The following is a 20,479-nucleotide window of genomic DNA, read 5'->3' as shown; positions in this document are numbered from 1 at the left end:
TACTTTACTAGTCTGATTGCATGGTCTTAGGCAAATCATTTTATTGTAACTTTTATATGATGAGTGTAGTGCACATCACATACTGAATTTAATATGTTATTTAATATGTTGGTATAACCCAATGTACTAAATGCAAAATGGAATTACTTGAAAAAAATATATAGTATTTTAAAGAATTTTCATATATGCACTCAGTTGCACCATCGTTTTTGCTTTTGGGGCCAAGCCAGATTGCTGACTCGACTATTGCTCTGAATTTGTTTGCTTGGCCGCCTACTTTTACGCTGTATTATCCATCCAAAAAAGTATTACAATGTGTCCCATTATGAGAGCTTGCTTTAATCTGATGTGTTCATTTTAAAATGTTTTTGTGCGTTTTATTTTTATTTCTGCTGCAGCCACTAGTTATAGATAATATAAATATATGCTCATCTGTCACAGCACTAAGAAGCATACTTACCAGGAGCTAGCGCTGCCACAGCGTAATTTTTTTTATACAGCGGTGGCTCAATCAGTACTACACACTGCTCCATATTTACAAACACTCATTGAGCCCAGTGCTTCAGTTTATAGAGTCGTACGTCACATTATACCTGCGCTAGGTGTAATGTATGCAGGGTGGGCATTCCCTCGTTAAAAGCTATGTAGAACTGACGCAGTGAGGTTATAACTTTCACTGCGTCACTCTACGACTTGACTGCGTCAAAATCCCTACGCATTCCCAAACCAGGCGTAAGGATTGACACAAAGCTTTTAACAATGGTACTGACTTCTGTGTTCTGACGCATTGCTGGAGTTGCATCAGTCTTCCGACCAACTCCAGCAATGCGTCACTTTAGTGCCAAAAGATGTGTCAGAATTTCGGACGCATTCATGAATCCTTGCACCATAGAGCACTGAATTGTAAATACAGGGCATCTATGGTATTGTTAGGGTGTTTGCGGCAGTCACAAGAAATCTGACTCATCAGCGTCAATTGTAAAAATGCCACTAGGTATGCTTATATATACCATTTGAGGCTAGTTAAGGTATGTAGCAATGCAGTGGCAAATTACACACCGAGTTGGCTGACTAACACTGCATGGAAAGAGCTAATCAGACATAAGTTTGAAAGCAAATAAAGAAGCCTGTTATATTAGTTATATAGTTGTTGTAACAGCTTAACACACATTGATTTTTTTTTTTCCCCACACACTGTACCTAATGCTTTAGAGCATGCAGAGCCTAAGAAAGCTAGCACAATTTAGTGGATCATTTGAAAAATTATTTTCACACATCCGTTAATGATTTTATCTTATATGGTATCACTCTTTCACAGAGAATGTACACTGATAAGCTTTTCCAGCACCATTCAAATACTAAACCTGGTTCGTTCAAACTTTATAAGGCCACAGGAACCCTTAAAACAATATTTATTAGTTCTGTCTCGCCCCTCCTTAGAGTAAGTAGTTTGTGCAAAACGTATGCAGTGTGCCTCTCATCAAAAACAGAGCATCGATGTCGACACTTCTTGTAATAAAAGGCTTTTATTTTGCCATTACAGTTATATTTTAAAGCTTGTTACTTGGAGCTCAGTGTCAGGTTCATTTTGCATGCGTACTGCAGGTGGTGTCGAAAGCATCCACTTCAGCATGAAACGGCTTTGCAGAGAAGCATTAAATATTGAATATTTGTTAAATTTTTTTGGGGGAAATTTTTTTATTTTAAGCTGCTTAAAGATTTAACATGTCCAACCTTAAAAGGGATGTAAAATGTTTGGAGTTCATTAAATTAATTCTGCTCATTTAAATAGATTGCTGCTTGATTATATTGTACAGACAAGCAGACGTGAGTTGTAAACCTCAGCCAGTGAATACATTTTCTATAGATGCAATACCTAATAGTATCTATCAAACATGCAGAATACTTACCTAGGTTGAATTTTTCGTACACATTTCAGATTGCTTCATGCCTTTGTGCTATTTCTATTTGTTGCATATTAATTCCAAAACTGGCATATCTGCTAAAAATCCTTCATCGTGGTAGACAATTCATCCTTGTAAAAATCCAGTTTTAAAATCTATTTCATTTATTGTCAGTCCTCACCCCAACCAAATCCATAGTACCCATCTACTTTCAAGACGTTAGCATCGCTGGAGTTGAGAGTTATAAGAGTATCCCCTCTTTAAGGATTGAATAAATCACTCCACAAGTAAAAAGGTGCAGCTATCCTCTGTAAAAGACAAGGAGTGGATGATGAACTGTATGGAAAGTGTGTATTACATGTGTTTCTGATTATACTTTTTGATGGGGAAACAAGTCAAATCAACTTCAATTTTATGATTTTTTTTATGTTAACTACAGAAACGGACAGCTTGGGATTGTACAAAGTATGAGCAAAAATCCTTAAAGTACATTTTAAGTTCCTGCCAATTAAAGGCGTATGGTTTCACAAAATGCACTGCATTCATCACATTAGGGCCTAGACGCATTTTCTAAGTGTACTTATGAGCATCTACTGTAAGCTTTGCCAAAATCTGTTCCATAGAGTTGTGATCTAATCTCTAGGAAACTTAGCATTGCATGTTTCTGAAAACTCCCTTTATTTCACAGCACCGTTTATCAGCAGTCACTGTCCGATAAGTTGTCTGAAGGCAATAGAAGGGTGCTTTAATTGACGTTGTCCTTAATAGCAGAAACTCCCCTGAATGGCCTTTGATATGGCTATTATAAGACTTTAAAAACTTTGCGTCTTAAGTCATGTAAACTATACAATGTCTTTTTGTTCTGCACGACTAAGTTCTACTCTGGTTCAGCTGTGTGATGAAGTCACCAATAAAAGAGCCTGAAAAGAGTTTTCACTGTCTTGCTTGCTCTGGTCTTTCACCTTTGCTATGTGGGACCAATCAGTATTGCACAGTGTAGTGACAATTATATATTGTGTTCCTTGTTGGTGTGACTGCGCCTTGTAGGATGTACTGTCTTATACAGTTCTCTGCCAACTATGTTTCCTGAAGGTAAAGGTACATCTTTCCTACTTGTTGGGTCTCGCCTAGTGTTGTAGCGCATGCGTTGCTCGCTCAGCGAGCCATATAGTGAGAGAGGAGATTTAAGAAGGGGAATTGAAGCCCCGCCCATCCTTTCATTGGGTTGCGTCAGCGATTATGCTAAACGCTGACTTCCCATTGAAAAGGATGCCTTTTTGTCACTGCCCTTTCTCCCTTTTGGATGCTAATTAGGAACAGATGCCCCCCCCCCCTAAAGATAAGAAAGTCTGCAGGCACTACACTGCACACTGAGGCCCCTAACTGAGCACTGAGATTCCATTATACGCTGCTAATAGGAGCAGAGCAGCGCTCTGAGGGCTCTGCAATTAGTGAAAATACTGGCACAACAGTGGCTACTGCGTTACAGAATGAATCTAAGTGCACTGAGAGCTCTGTGAAGGTGCTCGTGATAATACATTATGCAAGGTGAAAATCAGGAAAAACGTGTAATGTTTTGATGCGGAGACAACAGGGTGTTGCGACTGGTTTACTCTGGGAAGTCTATCAGTGACTCAATCGTTTTGTACCTTATGCAGTCCCCCTGCGGCTGATCGTTTTAAATCCTGGGCGCTAATGATGCCCTGCTCAATTTAAAACACGCAACGTGCCTTACTTTTCGGGGATGCCCCCTGCGATATCTCCCGTCCTATAATTTGACTTTTTACCCTTTTAACTTAACAGGTTGCCTTGACATGGTATTTTATATTTGTCAGTGGCGTTCAAAAAATGTACTCATGCGTGTGTTTTTAAAATTATTTTATTTGGGGTGTTTTGCTAAGTGACTGTGCACTCTTAATTGGACCTTGCATAGGCACGACAACAGGAAGCAAAAAAAAAACGTGCTGTATTTCAAGCGGCTCTGTCGGCCCGTCAGTGTTAGGTTTAACAATAACATCACACGGGTGAAAAGTTAGCTGGCGGTGGTAAGAAGGGAAGGTGTGTTTTAAACTTCAGAAAGTTTTGTGACACTGGGATACGCACCCAAAACTGTTAACCGTCTCAGGAGTTTTTGCTTTGAAGCCAACTGGTTGTTATTTATTTATTTATTTTTAACCCCAGCAGTGTGGCAGCTTCTGTTGCGGAGAGGTGCGGTGTAAAAGTTCATTTTTTGTCTCTCAGACCCACACACCCACCAAAGAAACAGCTTCCGACTTGATTGCAAGTATGATTTGACGTGTGATAGATCGCCTGTCATCTGGCTGCCTTTGATCTATTCAGTCTTGATTGATATCAATAAATCACTCGCCATGGTAACCCAGGCAAGAGTGACGCAGGGCTCGCCCTCTAGATACTGTGATCCAGACAGGCACAATTATTATCTTGTTTGGTCTAATGTGGGTGTTTGTTTTTTTTCTTTCTTTGTGCCAATAACTGGATCACATCTTTGAAGCAAAGCTACAAGTTTGCTTTAGGGCTCATCTTCCAAGTCCTGTTTTTTGTGTGCTCTGTTAATAGTGCATTCAATGCACAGTTGAATTGGTAGGGCCCGTGCGGGTGACATACTTAAAAAACTTTGACAGGCATTTTTTATACCAGGGTTCAAAGGTGGGTGGTGGATTTGTGGCTCTGGCCTTTCGCCAACACCGGTTTACTACTTTATTGATTAACCCACACAAAGAATGGAATGTCTGGGTGTATTGTATACAGGACACCTTCCTCTGAAGGCCCAGCAGGACTGAGAGGCGCGCGCACAGAGACTGGCACGGTGTGTACTTACAGGCATAGGCCACTCGCACACACTGAAACAAAACAAACATTACCTATTTAACCACAGTGGTGTGTGGGACTGGAGACAAGGACACATCCACACCAGCCTTGAAATCTGAAGCTTCTTTTGAGCACTCCTTTGATACATGACACCCACAATGTCCTTCCTTCCTTCACCACCTACCTACATCTCCTATCGATCGGTCTGTCCGTGTCCATCTGTCTATCTGAATATCGACAGATAAATATCCAGTGCGTCATGGGGCTTTGGAGAGAAAGAATAGGCTTTGGACAACATGAATAGGATGTGGCGTAACGGCCAGAGTTGCCGAGTTTGGAACTGGGAAACCAGGTTTGAGTCTGAGCGTCAGCTCAACATCCTGTGATTCTGGGCAAATCGATTAATCTCCCCGTGCCTGCCACAAATTAATGTGTCCCTGTGTAATGTTACTGGTGCTCATGTAAAGAACTCCAATACCTTTGGGTCGAGTTTGCGTTATATAAAAAAAAAAACAGCACAAAAAAAACTTGGGTGACAGAGAAATAAGTGCATGTATGTGAGAAGGAGAGAAAAAGAAAGAAACCTGGGGTGCGGTTTGTACCCAATGAGTGAAAGAGCGCATGAGTATCTGTGTGTGAGAGAGAGAGACACACAAGTATGTGTGATAGATAAGAGGGGAGAGAGATAATGGAAGGTGCATGTGAGATAAAAGTGCGTGTGCAAAAGAGACAGAGAAAGGAGCCAGTGAGGGACCTCCTACGATGTACTTTAGAGGCAGACTGCGCCTCAGTGAGGGAAGGCGCTGGAGTAAACAAGACCCTGTTTGTCTTCTAGTACTTAAACGCCGCTGCAGAGGTCTGTCTCGTGGCAACTGTTGGTGCTACTTTTCACCTCCCAGTTTTTTTTTCTTTGCCATTTTATCAAGATCCCAAAAGGTGCAAAACACGGACACGTTTGCTCTCCGTGTTGGACCCAAATCACCAAATCATCCCTTCGTGCTAAATATGTTGTCCGTCTGAGGAACTATTGTGCAATTTATAGCCGCTAACCACCCCCCCCCCCCCCATAAATCACCAGAATTCAAACTGTATTCAAAGCCTGTGTTAACATCTTTACCGCTTGATGATGAGAAAGACTGCAGATTATTGCTATCACACTCCAGATCCATTTCCCACTAACTGTGCGAGTCTGAAGTCATGAATATTAACACTTGTGTAGAGCCACAACGAAAAGACGAACCATCCCTACTTACGAGATATGGTCAGTAACAAACACGTTGCAATGCAATAAGTGTTGCTTTTGGTATTGTAAATAACAATGGCTTTTAATTTTTTTAAAGGCATTGCCATTTACAATGTCAATAGCTCCAAAATTCTCAGTTGCAAGACCTATTGCATTGTAAATGCTTGTTTTTAAAGTAGGAGACAAATATAAGTAACATGATCTTTTGATCTCAACCCATAAGTATGGGGACTATAGCTGGAATTATTTTGTAAAACATTGTTAAATGAAATTGTTAATGAACTGTTATGCGTCATTTGATGTCGACACAATTGGTAGATCTAACAGAATTAGAATTGTTAGATGGTGTTGGTTTTGGGGATGTCTCTTCCCTCAGTATTGTTGTTAGGTGGATGGATAGGAGCAACCCCTAGTCCTTATTCCAGAGAATCCACACACCAACACATCTGACGACCACCTTTTATACAGTAGGTGGCAAAGGAAATTCCAAAGCGGGAGAAACTTATGTATTTGGAGTTGGACTTTTATGGAGTTTGTCCTTTTGGAGGATAAACAGCGTCCTTCGGGTTAGATGCAGAGAATCCAAACCTTTCAATTAAGTGGTAATGAATTAAGTGTAATTGTTTGGTAGTAGTAGTGCCATGAAGAGACAGCTGGTACAGAGCAAAATTCAGATCCTGTAGATGCAGTTAAAAACAGCCAGTGACAGCTAACCATTTAAAGAGGGGCTCCTGCGAGCAATCCAGCAAAGTACAAAAATGTGCTTTCCTTTATCTTGGAATATTTATCTAACTAGTGGGTGTGTTTGAACAGTTGAGGGTACTATCACTTAAGTCCCCAAAATACATACCTACATGCCTTAAAAAAAATATTGAGCAAAAATATCCTTTCTTCCTAATGCCGATGTGCTGTGTGCGTGTCCGCAAGTCTGCGCTCGTGCCCTCCCGCCGGCTGTGTGACATCGTTACGCTGCGAGCACCCTGCTGTGCTGGGCGTCCCGGAGTAAGCCGCAGGTGTGAGTGAGGCCGCAAGGAGTGCGAGCCCCGACATTTTGTGGGCTGTCTTATAGCTGTTACCGATAGTTAAATCGGAACACGTTTATCTCTGTGTGTTGTCAGCGTGGTGTAATCACCAGTCTGCGTTCTTCGGCGAGGAGCAAAGGGCTTGTGCGGTACTGGGGCCTTTCCGTTCTGCGGGATGGGGTGAATACCCTAGAGGTGGGGGCAGTGCTGGTAGCCACTGAAAGCCACTGAAGCCCTAGTATAATTTGGAACGTGAATAGCGGCACAGAGGTGGTGGCGGTGGCGCTGCAGCACGCCACAGTTTAAGACTTTAAAGGCAGGAGGGAGAGGTAAGTGCATTCAGTTCACTGGTAAATGTTAAATGGCAGCTTTCTGTTCCACAATCGGCAGGAGTTTGCCTTAGCATGCTTCCATTAAAGAAGCAAGCATTGGTAAATGCATTAGGTTTCACCTATGTAATTAATGATAAGCTGTTTTTGGTTGCAAGTTGTAGCTTGCTGAGTAGTTGTACAATATTAGTCACAGAAAGTCTGTTTAAGTGATTTAACGTATCTACTATGGCAATATATTGTGCTGTTACGAGTGCTATAGTGCAGGTAAGTAATAGCAACATTTTGAAAAATGAAAGAGGCAAATAATAGAATTAATTGATGTAATATCAATATTATGTGTTTCAAGGAGTTCTGACAACTTTTGAGCCTGGCGCCACTGCAGCTGCTGCACCATTCAAATAATGACCCTGTTTTCTGCAAGCTAACTGCACTTGTGACTGCCTGTTTAGTAAAATATAGCAATATTCAGTGTTCAGTGGGGTTCCTTGAGCTTTTGGTCCTGGTGCTACTGCACCTGCTGCACCATTCAGAACATGACTATTGCCTGCTAGATAAATGCACTTGTGACTGCCTTGTTTAGTAGTAACATTTTGCAATAATCTGGGTTTAGTGGGTTCCCTACAGTTTTGGCCCCCATGTCACTGCACCTGCTGCACCATTCAAATCAAGTCCCTTTTAACGGCAAGGTAACTGCAATTGTGACTGCCTGTTTAGTAGGTAAATATAGCAATATTATGTGTTTAGAGGAGTTTCCACAACTTTTGGGCCTGCTGCTACTGCACCTGCTGCACTATTCAGATCATGACCCTCTTGTCTTCAATGTAACTGCACTTGTGGTTGCCTGTTTAGGAACAAAATATATAGCAAAATTCTGTGTTTAGTGGGGTGCCTGGAGCTTTTGGTCCTGGTCCCACTGTACCTGCCGCACTATTGAAATCATGATCCTTGTGCTTACTAAATAATTGCACTTATGACTGCCTGTTTAGTTGTGAAATATAGCAATATTCGGTGTTTAAAGGCGATCCGACAACCTTTAGGCCCAGTGCCACTGCACCAGGTGCACCATTCAAATAATTACCCTGTTGCCTGCAAGATAACTACCCTTGTGACTGCTTCTTTACTAGTAAAAATATATCAATATTTGATGTTTAGTGGAGTCATGACAACCTTTGGCCCCGGTGCCACTATACCTGCTGCACTATTTAAATCAAGCCTCTTTCAACTGCAAGGTAACTGCAATTGTGACTGCCTGTTTACTAGTAAAATATAGCAGTATTAGGTGTTTAGAGGAGTTCTGACAAGCCAAGTAGTGGGATGTCGAGCTTTTGGTCCTGGGGTGTCTGCATCTGCTGCACCTTTGAAATCATGACCCAGTTGTCGGCAAAGTAACTGCACTTGTGACTGCCTGTTTAGTTTAACATTTTAGCAATAATCTGGGTTTAGTGGGATCAGTGCGTGTTTTCTAGGTAGAAGTTAAGAAAAGTAGGAAGAGTGAGGCCCTCCATAGACCCCATAAATGCAAACAAGGCCTAGCATTGTAAGAAAAGTGAGTATGAGGCCGTGGTTAGGACAAAGAAGCAGGCCTTCTTACAGTCATATTGGGACCTTACGACTAGTTCTTTACAGGAAAAGGATATGAGGAAGTTCTGGAAGTTGGTCCAGATGGGATGTAGTAATGCTCCCCCTCCCCCCCCCCCCCCCCCGGCAAGATGTATGGTACCAGAATCTGACTGGATAACCTTTTTAAGTAATATTTCTAAGTCCAGGGAGATAACCACGTTTATAACCTCCGTAATTTAACTAAAGCAGCAGGAGCGGATAATCTTCCAGCAATTGTGATTAAGTCTAACTCATTGTGATGGGCAACGTTTTTCCCCAAAAGTTTTTGTAGCTATAAACAAGACTGGTACATTTGCGTCCAGCTGCAAGGGTATAATAATTAAACCAATGCATAAAAAATCGAGATTAATGTACAGTCAACTATTGTTTAAGCATGCTGGATGTAGATACAAAATTGTATTCTAAGGTTATTTTCAGTTTATTGAAGAGTTGAATTGAGGGTAAAAGAATCATCCCAATGAACCAGAGGGGAGTTTTGAGCCTGGGCATTCAACTATAGATCGTTGTTCCAGCTTGTGGGACTTGAAGGCGAAGGAAACAACTGGGAGTTTATTCTGCTGTTTTGTTGATTTTTAGCTCGGCTTTTGTTTTGGTAGATCGTAGTTTACTCTGGACTAAATTAAGACAGCAGGGTATCCATCAATGTTTATTAGCAATCCTGAAGGAATTACACTCTAAAAATTGGGCTCAAATGGAGCTTGATTCAGAAGTGACCCTTTCAGGGAGAATACCTCTAAGAAATGGATAAAGGCAGGATTGTGTCCTGGCCCCCACGTTGATGTCTTTTTTTCCTAGCTGACATCCCGTGGGTGTTAGCGTCAACTCAGTACTTTTCAGCGAAAATAGGGGTAGACACGTGTCGTTTCTACTCTATGCAGATAATTTGGCAAATCTTGGATCTGACCCAAGTAGGCTTACAGAGAAAGTTGATTAGATTTAATAATTATGAGGTTAATACATTAAAAATGAATCTGGAAAAAACAAAAATAATCAGGTTTGGAGAAAAGTCAAACCGTTTAAGTGGCTGCTAGGTAATAGTATGATTGAGGTGGTATGGTATCGTCCTATAACTACCATGATATGATGTTCACAAGACATCCAAGCCTGGCCCTATATAAAGAATTGATTCAGATGCTGGCAGCAGCAATGATAGGGGGTCTTATCCATCTTAAGAATACCTTTGGTGGCCCTTCCTGGTCTCCCCTTTTGATAGCCTACAATGCAATGGTCCCTACTCAATGTCTTTACAGGGCTGAGGTATTGTCCCTAAGTATGGAGCGAAGTTGGGAGAGATGTGAGAACAAGTGTCTGAAAAATAGTTGGCTCTCCCAAAAAGTGCGATGAGCCAGGCAATAAGACTGAAAGGGGAATTGCAGGCTTGGAATTTCTTACCCTATAAAGCGACCCTGCAATGTTGGGAGAAACTTTGGTCCTCGGAGGGACAGAAGGTATCTGCTTTATGTTCTGCAGAAATACGAAAGAGTGCGTTAAGGTGGGCGGTGCAGGTCAGAAATAGGTGAGTTGCCATTGCAGGGACCCTAGAAATGGAGTAATTTAAGATAACAAAGGCCTCCCATCCTTTGGAAGCTTAACTAAAAATGGTCTGTAGAAGAGAGTCCAGATTGGCAGATATGGAGTATGTAAGGAATAGACCCTCTGCAAAGTATGTGGTAGAATCTTGGATAAACAGGAGGGCATTTCCATACACATCATCACTTCCTGATGGCTAGCTACGCTTAGTTCTATTAAAATTTCGGGTAGCTTTAAATGCCCGATAAATAAGGGCTGAAAAATTTGCAGTTCTTTTAGATGCAGAGAATAACTGCACATGTGGTTTGTAGTTCCAACATTTTAATGTTCATCTGTTAATTGATAGTCTTGATTTTAATAGGATTTTCAGTCTGATTTTTAAAATAGCTTTTATATAAGATACAGCATAAATCATCATAATGATGCACTTGCACTTTTGTTTACTTTGGAATTTTTATATGTTGCATGCACCCTGGCAAAAGTTAAAAAAATAAACTTGGATTAGTGATGCAAAATGCTTGGTCAAGATTTTAAGTTAGATCTTTTAGAGCTGGGGTGCTTGGGGAGTGGAGATTTTAATGTGTTAAATGTTGATGTACTAGGGTTGGAGCCTGTATCAGAAGCATGCAGGGGGTGGAGAGGTGGGGGGAGGGTGTTTAAAATTAAATGTTTTTATTCTGTTTTAAAATGTATGTTTTAAAGACATATGTCTAAACATTAATAACATTGAACTTGAATTTTCATTAAGTTAGTGTTCTTATTAGCTCTTGTAAAAATGCAATAAGTAATTAGCAAAGCAAGAGTACCTTGAAATCTCCAATATCTCACTAAAAATATTTTCGAAACTGTATTGTTATGCTTGTGTAAAGCATTGCGACTTCCTCATGAATGTGATCAAAAGTAGGATTTTTTTTTCTTTCCTCAAACCCAATATCTGCACCCATTCCATAGACTAAAGGTATTAAGAGATGTTGTTTGCTGATGAAGTTAATGGCTTGTAACTAAGCTGTTTATGCTTTTGCAAGGCATCTGGGGACCCGCTGGGTTTGTTAAACTAGTGATGGTTTTGTCGCTTTATCTATAGTTTAGTGGGGAGACTTTTTCGCTTCTATAATGCTAAATAGGCTAAAGTATTACATTTGAATTTATCTTGGCAACAATACATAATCTTGCCATTTTTCTTAACGTTTCCATTGTACTTTCCAATTGCCATGGCATTTGGGGCTGTATGATAACTTAATCCTCTCATCAATGCTTTTTAATGTCTAGATGGATGGACAGGTAGATCTGGTTCTGGGTTCAGGCATCACGACTCCGTTGTGTTCCAAAAAATGCCATTTTGTCTTAAAATTTCGTTTCAGGTCGATTTCCACTGCCACAGAGTCCGATTTATGCCACAGAATACAGATTTAATGCCTTTAAATTGAATCGCTCTGGCTTTCTTCTACATCAAAACTTGAAATCCCACTGATGTTTGCATTCTCTGGTATTCTCTTGGGCTTACAGTTGTTGTATTTCCAGCCTTTGTCATCATGTCCTAAAATTGTTAAATCTGCCGCTATTTCTGCTGACTCTTCGAAAAGGATGACATTTTATTAATCACATTTTCAATATGTTATAAACATCCTACTAACCTCAAAATTGAATGGCAGCAAAGCTTTTCATTCTGGCCTTCCTTGGTCTCAGTATTGCCTTACACTATATTTCCTTAAATCTGCAGTTTGCCTAATAAACTAAAACACTTAATCAAATCATCCCCATTCTGCTTCAGTTAACCTGTTACTGTAAATTTGCATATAAAATGTTACCTTCCAGATGTTTGATTTGCACAAGTTGCCTTTCAGGACGAGAAACTGCTGATGTCTGGTCCGCACTGTGCAACACACAGCACACATCCTTCATCTAGACTGAGTGGATGTAATTTTTGTTTTCCATGTATAATGTTGCTTCCGTTTAATGTTTATATTTTAACACCCATTAAATAAAAATAATATATATACACACTTTTTTTTAGTTTTTGGACTGTGGATTTCTATTTGCTCATTTATATTCCTAAATACATGTATGTTTCTTAATTTAGGTTAGTAAACTCCAGTATTAAGAAAAATAGATAAAACATGCAGTATTGAGAGAGATTACTTTTTATTTTTGATTGTTAGCTTTCAATAGAACATAAGGTCCTTTGTTTGCCAAACTTATGCAAGCTCATAGAATTAAGGCTTAATGTTTACAGTGTTCTGTTATTTGTTTACTTCTTTGTGACTGAGCATGTGGATACACACTACAAACAAAACTTGCTTTTTATTCTCACTTTCCAATTTACAATGCTTTTGGTAAAATACATTACCATAGACGAAAATAACTTTGTCTTCCCTGTCTAGAATCGCCTAATTAACATTCTGACTTGAGTACTTTCTGATTTATGATTAGAGTACTACCCTTGGTGGCTATTTGCAAGCATTCAGAAGGCACTCTATTTTAATAACTTCCTCAATAAGTAAGTGCAAACCACAGATCTTAAATGTGTGGAGCAAAGCAAACTCTCGAGTGAAGTGTTGTTAGCTGAATCTGCATATTGCAGTTATATGTGAAATGCTAAAAAGGAATACATTTGTTGTCACTGCGCAAATACAAATACTAAAATATGACAATATAGCATCCTTTTGAAACAGTATAATGAATCACTGAACTACCACCCTTTTGAGCAGAAAAAGAAGTGAATGTATTGAGCAAACTAAACCGGTTGTTGGTTACACTCAGATTACGATCTTGTGCCCCTTTTATGGACATCCTCATCCAGATATATTCCTCATTCTTGTGAAGCTGGTCTACAGACGTGTCTCAGTTGTGTCATACTCTATTTTCTGTCACTATCTGGTTAGTTCCTGGGACATCCAGAATGGAATGAAATATTCCCCCGCTTCGCATGGAGTACCTTAAGTGTTGCTATACCACCAAACTAACCTTTCACAAAATAGAAGTGTGTTGACACATGTGAGAACCTTAAACCAAATACCTTATCCAACAGGTTAACCATCATTACTTCTTGTGAAAAGTGATGCAACACCATATTTTTTTATGTGATGAAGAAGTACTTTTGACATTCTGTGTAAATGGTGAGATGGGGGCTTACTTTAACAATTCATAATAGCACCAAACAAGTGTTTTGCAATCATTGCTACATAAGTCAGCTATATTTTCTTAATGCTCAAAAGTCCAATCCATAGCCTTTCAGTATGCTGCTAGCAAAGTGTCTGCCTATTACAAAACTTTTTTAGGTCTCGCCTGCGAACGCAGCGCGAAGCGCTGCTTTCGGCGAGATCTATTGTTGCTGACTTGCCTCGGAAGTGGGACAGGAGATGTGCACGCGCAGGCTTTTGGCGGATTTGAGTTGGTGTACGCGCTTACAGCCACGCGGCGTGCACATCTCCTGTCCCCCTTCCCTCGCAAGCCAGCTAGCAGTTTCACTTTCGTCCTCACCAGCCTCGTAATTTTTTAGGTCTCGCTCTCGCTGTGAACGCGCTTGCGCGTTGAGTGCCTGCTGAGTTAATTATAGGTCCGCAGCGTGGGGCGCCTGTCGGCATGCTGTGATAATGACCTTTGGTTTTTTAAAGCACGAAGGCTGTGTTTGCACTTTTTTTTTTTTTTTAAATAGGCGGACACGTGCAGAGAGGCCACGACTGATAGAAGAACTTCCGGCAGCAAGGGGGACCAATAGTTAATTTCCCGTGATTTCGAAGATACCAAGTTTTGCCAAAGCGCAATAACAATGCTTCAAAATAAACTATTTTATGCACATCGCGTTACAGTTTTCAACCCGATAACTAAACAGTTGACAGGCTTATCTACCACCGCTTATCGCTGCTTAAAATCATCCCCCAGGGGCACAAAGAAAACAATATCCTGCGGAATACTGGGGGGGAGGCAGGGCTGACCCTGCTCCCTGAGGGCACAGTCCACAATGCCGCAGATCACAGGCAGTTATGGGGGAGGGACAAATGGTTGTAAGAAGGCTGAGGGACAATATGGCACGAAAAACGTTTGAGTTCCTACCCATACCAGGCGCACCCAACCCTCCCTCCCCAAGATGCCGCGGTACTCACAGGGATCTCTGCCATGGCCAGCATCAACTCTTCTTCCTCCATAGCTGCTCCCACGGGTGCAGGCGCTCACACGCCCCGGCAGCAGGGATTCCGTGGGCGGGGCTTGAGGCGGGGAGGAGCGGCCACGCGCCGGGACTCACGCGATTCTTGTGATGTGGCGGTTGGGGTCCAAGCGGCTGGAACGGTAGACAACGCGCACCCTCCCTACAATCCGCCACTTGCTGGGATGGGGGCGGAACCGCTGTACACTCACCCCCGGCCCGAGCGGTTGAAATCCCTGCCCGCAGTGCCGGATCCGCGGGAAAGCAGAGGGGGTCTACTGCATCACAGCCAAACCAACTGCACAGTTTGCTGACACAGGGAGGAGGTAGCCCAACTAATGCCCGCGTAGAGCAACAGAATCGACGGGCTGGTAGACGGTTGGTGACCGGGGCTAGTTTCAAAGTAGCTCCTGATGTGCACCTTTTAAGATTATTTTAATGGCAGGTCTATTGTCGAAGTGTGCCCAGGGTTTTACGTGGGGTGCGTCCTTCCGCTTCTCAGACCTAGCAGTAATTAACAAGCATTTGCCATGCAATAGGTCTCGCATTGACGCGAGTTTGGGCTATTGACATTGTAAATAACAATGCCTTTTCTTTTCGTTTTCTTTTTCAAAACAAAAATAAAAGGCACTGTTATTTAAAATGCCAATAGCTCAAACTCGTTTTTAGATGTCATTGAAGAGCTTTCTGCCAGGTAAGCCTGCATTGTGTTTTTGGGGAGATAGTAATATGCAGACGTGTTTTAGCGATTGGACGAATTTTAAGTCTGGTTAAAATGAAATAGCACACGTTTCATAACTTAGTATTACTTTGCACAGTTGCTGTAAAGAGTTGGTTTCCCAGGCTTTTTGCACGTTTAAATTGTTTAGCACTCGGTGAAGCTTGACAGAGTGGGCGGAAACTCGTTTTCGATCTGCTTTTCTCAAGCTGGGGACATAACAATAATTTAGTGAGCCACGTTTTGCAATCTTGCATTCATGCCAAAAGCCGATAACACATGATTCTTGCAAAAATTGCTGTTTGGTCAAGCAGAATTCCAGACGTAGCTTTGCCTGAGATGTGGAGGTTGTACAAGAAACAATCATTTGCAATGCAATACGTCTCGCATTTACGCACGATATGCTATTGGCATTGTAAATGACACCGCCTTTTATTTATGTTTTAAAAACCAAAACATAAATAAAAGGCATTGTCATTTACAATGTCAATAGCTCAAACTTGCGTAAATGCGAGACCTATTGCATTGCAAATGCTTGTTTTTTAAAGTTACATCGTTGTTTATAGAGTGCACACCACAAATTGAAATGCCTATAGTGTTTGAACAATGACCATTAATATAACTTAATCAAACTGTACTTTTTGTTAAACTCGGAAGAGCAAGCACTAACCTTATTGATCACTTGTTTCAAACTTGTTACTTTGGCACTTCAGTCCAGGAAACTTGCTATTAGTCGCACCCATTCACCAGGAGAAATAAACATGATCTTGCACATAGTTGAGTATTTGATTAATAAGAGGATTGTAACATAATCTGTTTTCAACTGATTTCTACCTCCTCATCCAACACATGATTAAAGTTAGCCAATAGGGAGGTTGCTGCAATGGTACTTGGGGATATTTCAGGCTTATCAAATAAAAGGAATACGAATGAAATTAGTGCTCTCGTTCATAATCTGCACTGCAAATGTACTAATATTTTGTTTCATTTAATAGTTAATGTTTTTTTGACTTTTCTCAATGGATTTTTCAGATAAACAAAACTGAAATATTTTATTAAGTTCAGTGGCAACTAAACTTCCCTCGATAGCTGAATTGCAAGAACAAATCCATCTGAGATGAAACCATTTTTAATCTTCAACCAAGACAAATAAGTTTAATGAGTCGTTAATCTTAACTGCGTGTATTTAAAAAAAAAAATACAATATATGTAAAGTTGCTTTAATAGTCTCTATATTATGGCCCTAAAAAGCACAAAGTATGTTTTGTTTTGTTTTTAACTTTTAGTTTTGGTGGTGTGTTTAAAAAAAATAAATAATATATATATTATTTGTTGGCTCATTTTTTGTCCTGAATCATGGAAATGAACGTAGTTATGTTTAAAAAGAAACACCATGCACTTTTGGAGAGTTGATTCCTTTTTTCGTTTTGATTGTTAGCTTTTGGAACCCTATAAGTTGTCTCTGAGGCCGCATTGAACTTTGCAAGAACTAATTGAATAAATGTTTAATGTGTGTCTTTTTTAAAAAATAATTGGTCTACACGGCCTTCACACTGGTTTTTGGGTAATATCATATGACCATTAAATTATTTTGTTGGTATTTGTGAAGATGAATAATGTATTTCAATTTGTAACTGCCAAAATAAAAAACGGGTTACAGATTGCTGCTTTAGGATTATTAACTTTCTTCATTTTGCTGATGACGCTATTACATCAAATCCACTTTCAACTCTCATTTATTGAACACTAGGTCTGTTTATTATATTTTATTAATTGATAAAAATCCTTTGATTCTGTGCCTTATTAGACTTTATGCTAGTTAACAAAACTACTAGTAAATCTTGTTCATGTAATTCTTTAGGCCTTACATTTCATTTTGAAGTATGTTATGCTTCAGTTCCCTTGAAAGACATTTTTCGTAATTATTTTTTATTTTTTAAACTAGGCTTCATGTATCCAGTATCGCCTGGTCATTCGAGATGTGAACACTTTACAGATTCTGCAGCTATATACATGTCTAGATCAGGTCCAGTGGATTGAGTGGTCGTCTGACTCCCAGTTTATCCTGTGCGCCATGTATAAACGAGGACTTGTACAGGTATAAGACATTTGTTATTTATTGACCTGGGCTGACGTTTGTTTATAAGGTTTTTCTAGAAATGTTTGCAATTGTGCACGAGTGAAAGCACTATATCACAATAACAGGTACTTTACAATGTGCTTATGCATTCAATTGAAAGTCCTTCTGCTCAGTGGTGCTGCGTACCACTGTAGCAAACATCTCTAAGCTAGCGTTGTAATTCATTTGGAGAAACGTATTAATGAGGTGCATCATGCTAAATATTTTAAATAAATGGACGTTAAGAGACCTCGCAACTCCTGATCTTATTAAATCATAACTTTATATAATTCAGCGACTCACAGGTCGCTCCTTCCATTACGCAGTAGCAATGTAGTCAAAAACATCAGAACATTAGAATAGATTTTCTAAATTGGAATCTGTATATTCACCTAATATGACATCACATAATCTTTGAGCTTGTTTGTTCAAGACCAGTTTAAATAGTTATAATTTATGTCTAGAGCATCATTACTAATTTAAGATGTCAACTCACCGCATACCATGAAACAGTACTAATTCAACAAGCGGAAGCATATTTTTACATAGTAAACAGTGTCCATAAACTCTAGGTTTTTGACATTGGCTCTTAAATATTCTGTTAATTGAAATGTTCCATAGTGTTCCATAAGAATGTTATCCATATTTGTCTGTATTTCTTTGCTAACTGGTGATACAACTATGCTTTATTACATAGAATAAATACAATTAGTTCCTTAGTGTACTGTTTGTATAGCGCTGCCTGCAAGCTGAAATGCCTTTAAAAGCTTTAGCATCTGTGAAAGTGGACAAAGTGAGCTCGCCAGAGAGACTTAAGTTCTCCATGTGAACGGAACCCTAAAAAAAGTTTGCATTTTCCATTGGCAGTGTCGGAATTAAATAATTTTATATTGCGTTGAAAAGGGAAGTATGCTCTCTGTAGCATGTGTTTCGCGTATTTCAGCATAACCATTGTTGCCTGCCATAATTTATCAGGGAAGGGGATAATGTTCTGAATTCTGAAGGCATAACCGACATTTTTTGCAGAGCTTGGCACTTGGTAGCAGGATTCAATTAGTTTAAAAAAAAATCCATAAAACTGGTTTCAAAATGACAATAGGGAGTTGGATAAATTATTTTTCTCCCAATGTAATAAAAATGAACAACTGGACTCTGCCGTATGACGGTTGACAGATCCAGTTGAATGTATCTGCTGACAACTGTTTCGTTTTCCTGCACGCTGTAAAATAGATCACGTTAATTTTACATTTCTCATTTTTAGGATTTCATGCTAAATTGCTTAAGACACAGGTCTTTTTAACAAGCTTCCAAATCTCTCTGTGATGGTGACTGTACATATGTTTCAGTAACCATAAAATCTAAATAAAATAATGGAAGATTCAGTGTGAGTCAAGGAGCTGATCTAAAAAGTAAACATAAGCATTCATATGCATGCTATTGCCACTGTTCGAAGTGTTCTTTGCTTCCAAGCACTCGTAGTTGAATTTAGGGGGAACCAAGAAACTTGGAGATGGTTTATTAAGTGAAAGAAACCTTCAGTCTCTTCCATTGGTACTTCTGTGAGCAACACCTATTCTAGCTTGGCTTCTTGAGTTCTTTCAAGCTTTCTAGTAGCTACCCGGACCTGTTCTTATGTAATATCAGCTGAAAGCAGTGCCTCTTAACTCATTTCGAACCATTAAAAATTGCTGTATTAGTATTGATGCCATTTTGTGTTTGAAAATAATTTCTGAAGTTACATAGAAGCATTGCTGCAAATTACCAAAAGCCTAATAATACAGAACCTACATCTATCATACAATAGAGAATCATCAATTGGAATGCTTTCAATCTCTACTACTCAAAACATAGGTGTAGAGACAATTGAGGAGTTTAACGCACCAGTTAGTGTGTAACCTTCAAGTCGGAGATTGAAATCCTGATGTTACAAACTCAGGTTTTTTCTCTCTCTCCTGGTTCAACAGATTACACATCACTGAGCTGGGCAATAGCAACACGTCATTTACAGGGTTTGGTTAGCCTGATTGCATTATGGTACTTTGTAAAACACACTTTATTTATAATATGAAATGCATGAGTGCGAATCTGCTGTTGCAGTGTGCTTACTTTTGCAGTGGAACCCATCTCCAGTCCTTCATGGTCCAGTAATGACTTCTGCTGCAGGGTGTGATGTTTCTGTGCTTCTCTGCTGTCTGGAAAGCGGCCGTGGCTTAGATGTTAACTCTGCAAAGCTCAGCGCCTTATTTTCCTCTCTCCTGCGTTCCAGGTCTGGTCATTGGAGCAGCCGGATTGGCACTGTAAGATTGACGAGGGGTCGGCGGGGCTGCTAGCTTCATGCTGGAGCCCGGATGGTCGTCACATTCTCAACACCACAGAGTTTCATGTAAGCGCAAAGTCACAACTGTCCCTCCCAGTATCAGATGTTACTGTCTGCACCCTGGCTCCCAAAATAAACTTCCATGGAATGAAAGCGATCACATTCCAGCATGCAGCCCTTTACTGTACTCCTTTCTCTGTTGTTGTTGTTGTGCTACAGTTTGGATGTGGAAATGCCGATTTTAAAACACTGACCCATGCAGCACCAGGCATTGGCCTTTCAGGTACCTCACACTTTCAGATGAAGGTGCTCTTCTGCAAGACAGAAGGTAGTCTACTTTCTCCAATGCATGAGAAAATGACTCGGTGACTAAAATGCATGGTTCAGCAAAAGTTTAAAACATATTAGTAAAACTAGTGGCTTTGGCATTGTCAGCTGTGCTGTGGTTGATAAAAGAAAGTTTTTATTTATAGTTTGGCATGGAACTTGAACTCAATGGCTGTAATTCGTTGCCCTGCAGCCTCTTCTCAAACTGCTTAAGAGAGTAGCTTTGTTATTTTAGAATCGTCTTGTACAGCCCGGCATTGGACTCTAATAAGTGATGTGTAAGGGGTTTGATTCATGTTTACACAATGCATCTAAAGGTGGGACTACTTCTTCCGTCTCCTCCTTTTTACACTCCTTAATAAGTAGGTCTTCCC

The 20,479-nt window shown here is 40.1% G+C and overlaps 2 protein-coding genes across 5 annotated transcripts in view; one reads left to right on the top strand and one right to left on the bottom strand.

Annotated features, from left to right (window-relative positions):
• Window positions 1-19,703, bottom strand: part of TP73 (tumor protein p73) — a 527,553-nt gene extending 507,850 nt beyond the window's left edge. The window contains exon 1 of one of the 2 annotated variants that reach the window (XM_085608849.1): window positions 19,568-19,703. In XM_085608849.1, coding sequence (XP_085464975.1) covers window positions 19,568-19,599 — 32 coding nt within the window. In that variant the 5' untranslated portion in view covers window positions 19,600-19,703. The remainder of the gene's footprint in view (window positions 1-19,567) is intronic. The other variant, XM_085608848.1, reaches the window with a different exon arrangement.
• Window positions 1-20,479, top strand: part of WRAP73 (WD repeat containing, antisense to TP73) — a 486,503-nt gene that overhangs the window by 2,168 nt on the left and 463,856 nt on the right. For 2 of the 3 annotated variants that reach the window (XM_085608851.1, XM_085608850.1), the window contains exons 2-3: window positions 17,288-17,440; window positions 19,728-19,844. In XM_085608851.1, the coding sequence (XP_085464977.1) occupies window positions 17,288-17,440; window positions 19,728-19,844 (270 nt within the window). The remainder of the gene's footprint in view (window positions 1-17,287; window positions 17,441-19,727; window positions 19,845-20,479) is intronic. The other variant, XM_085608852.1, reaches the window with a different exon arrangement.

The sequence above is a fragment of the Triturus cristatus genome, chromosome 1_2 (assembly GCF_964204655.1).
Source record: "Triturus cristatus chromosome 1_2, aTriCri1.1, whole genome shotgun sequence".
NCBI classification, from domain to species: Eukaryota; Metazoa; Chordata; class Amphibia; order Caudata; family Salamandridae; genus Triturus; species Triturus cristatus.
This window is presented reverse-complemented; position numbering and strand designations above follow the sequence as displayed.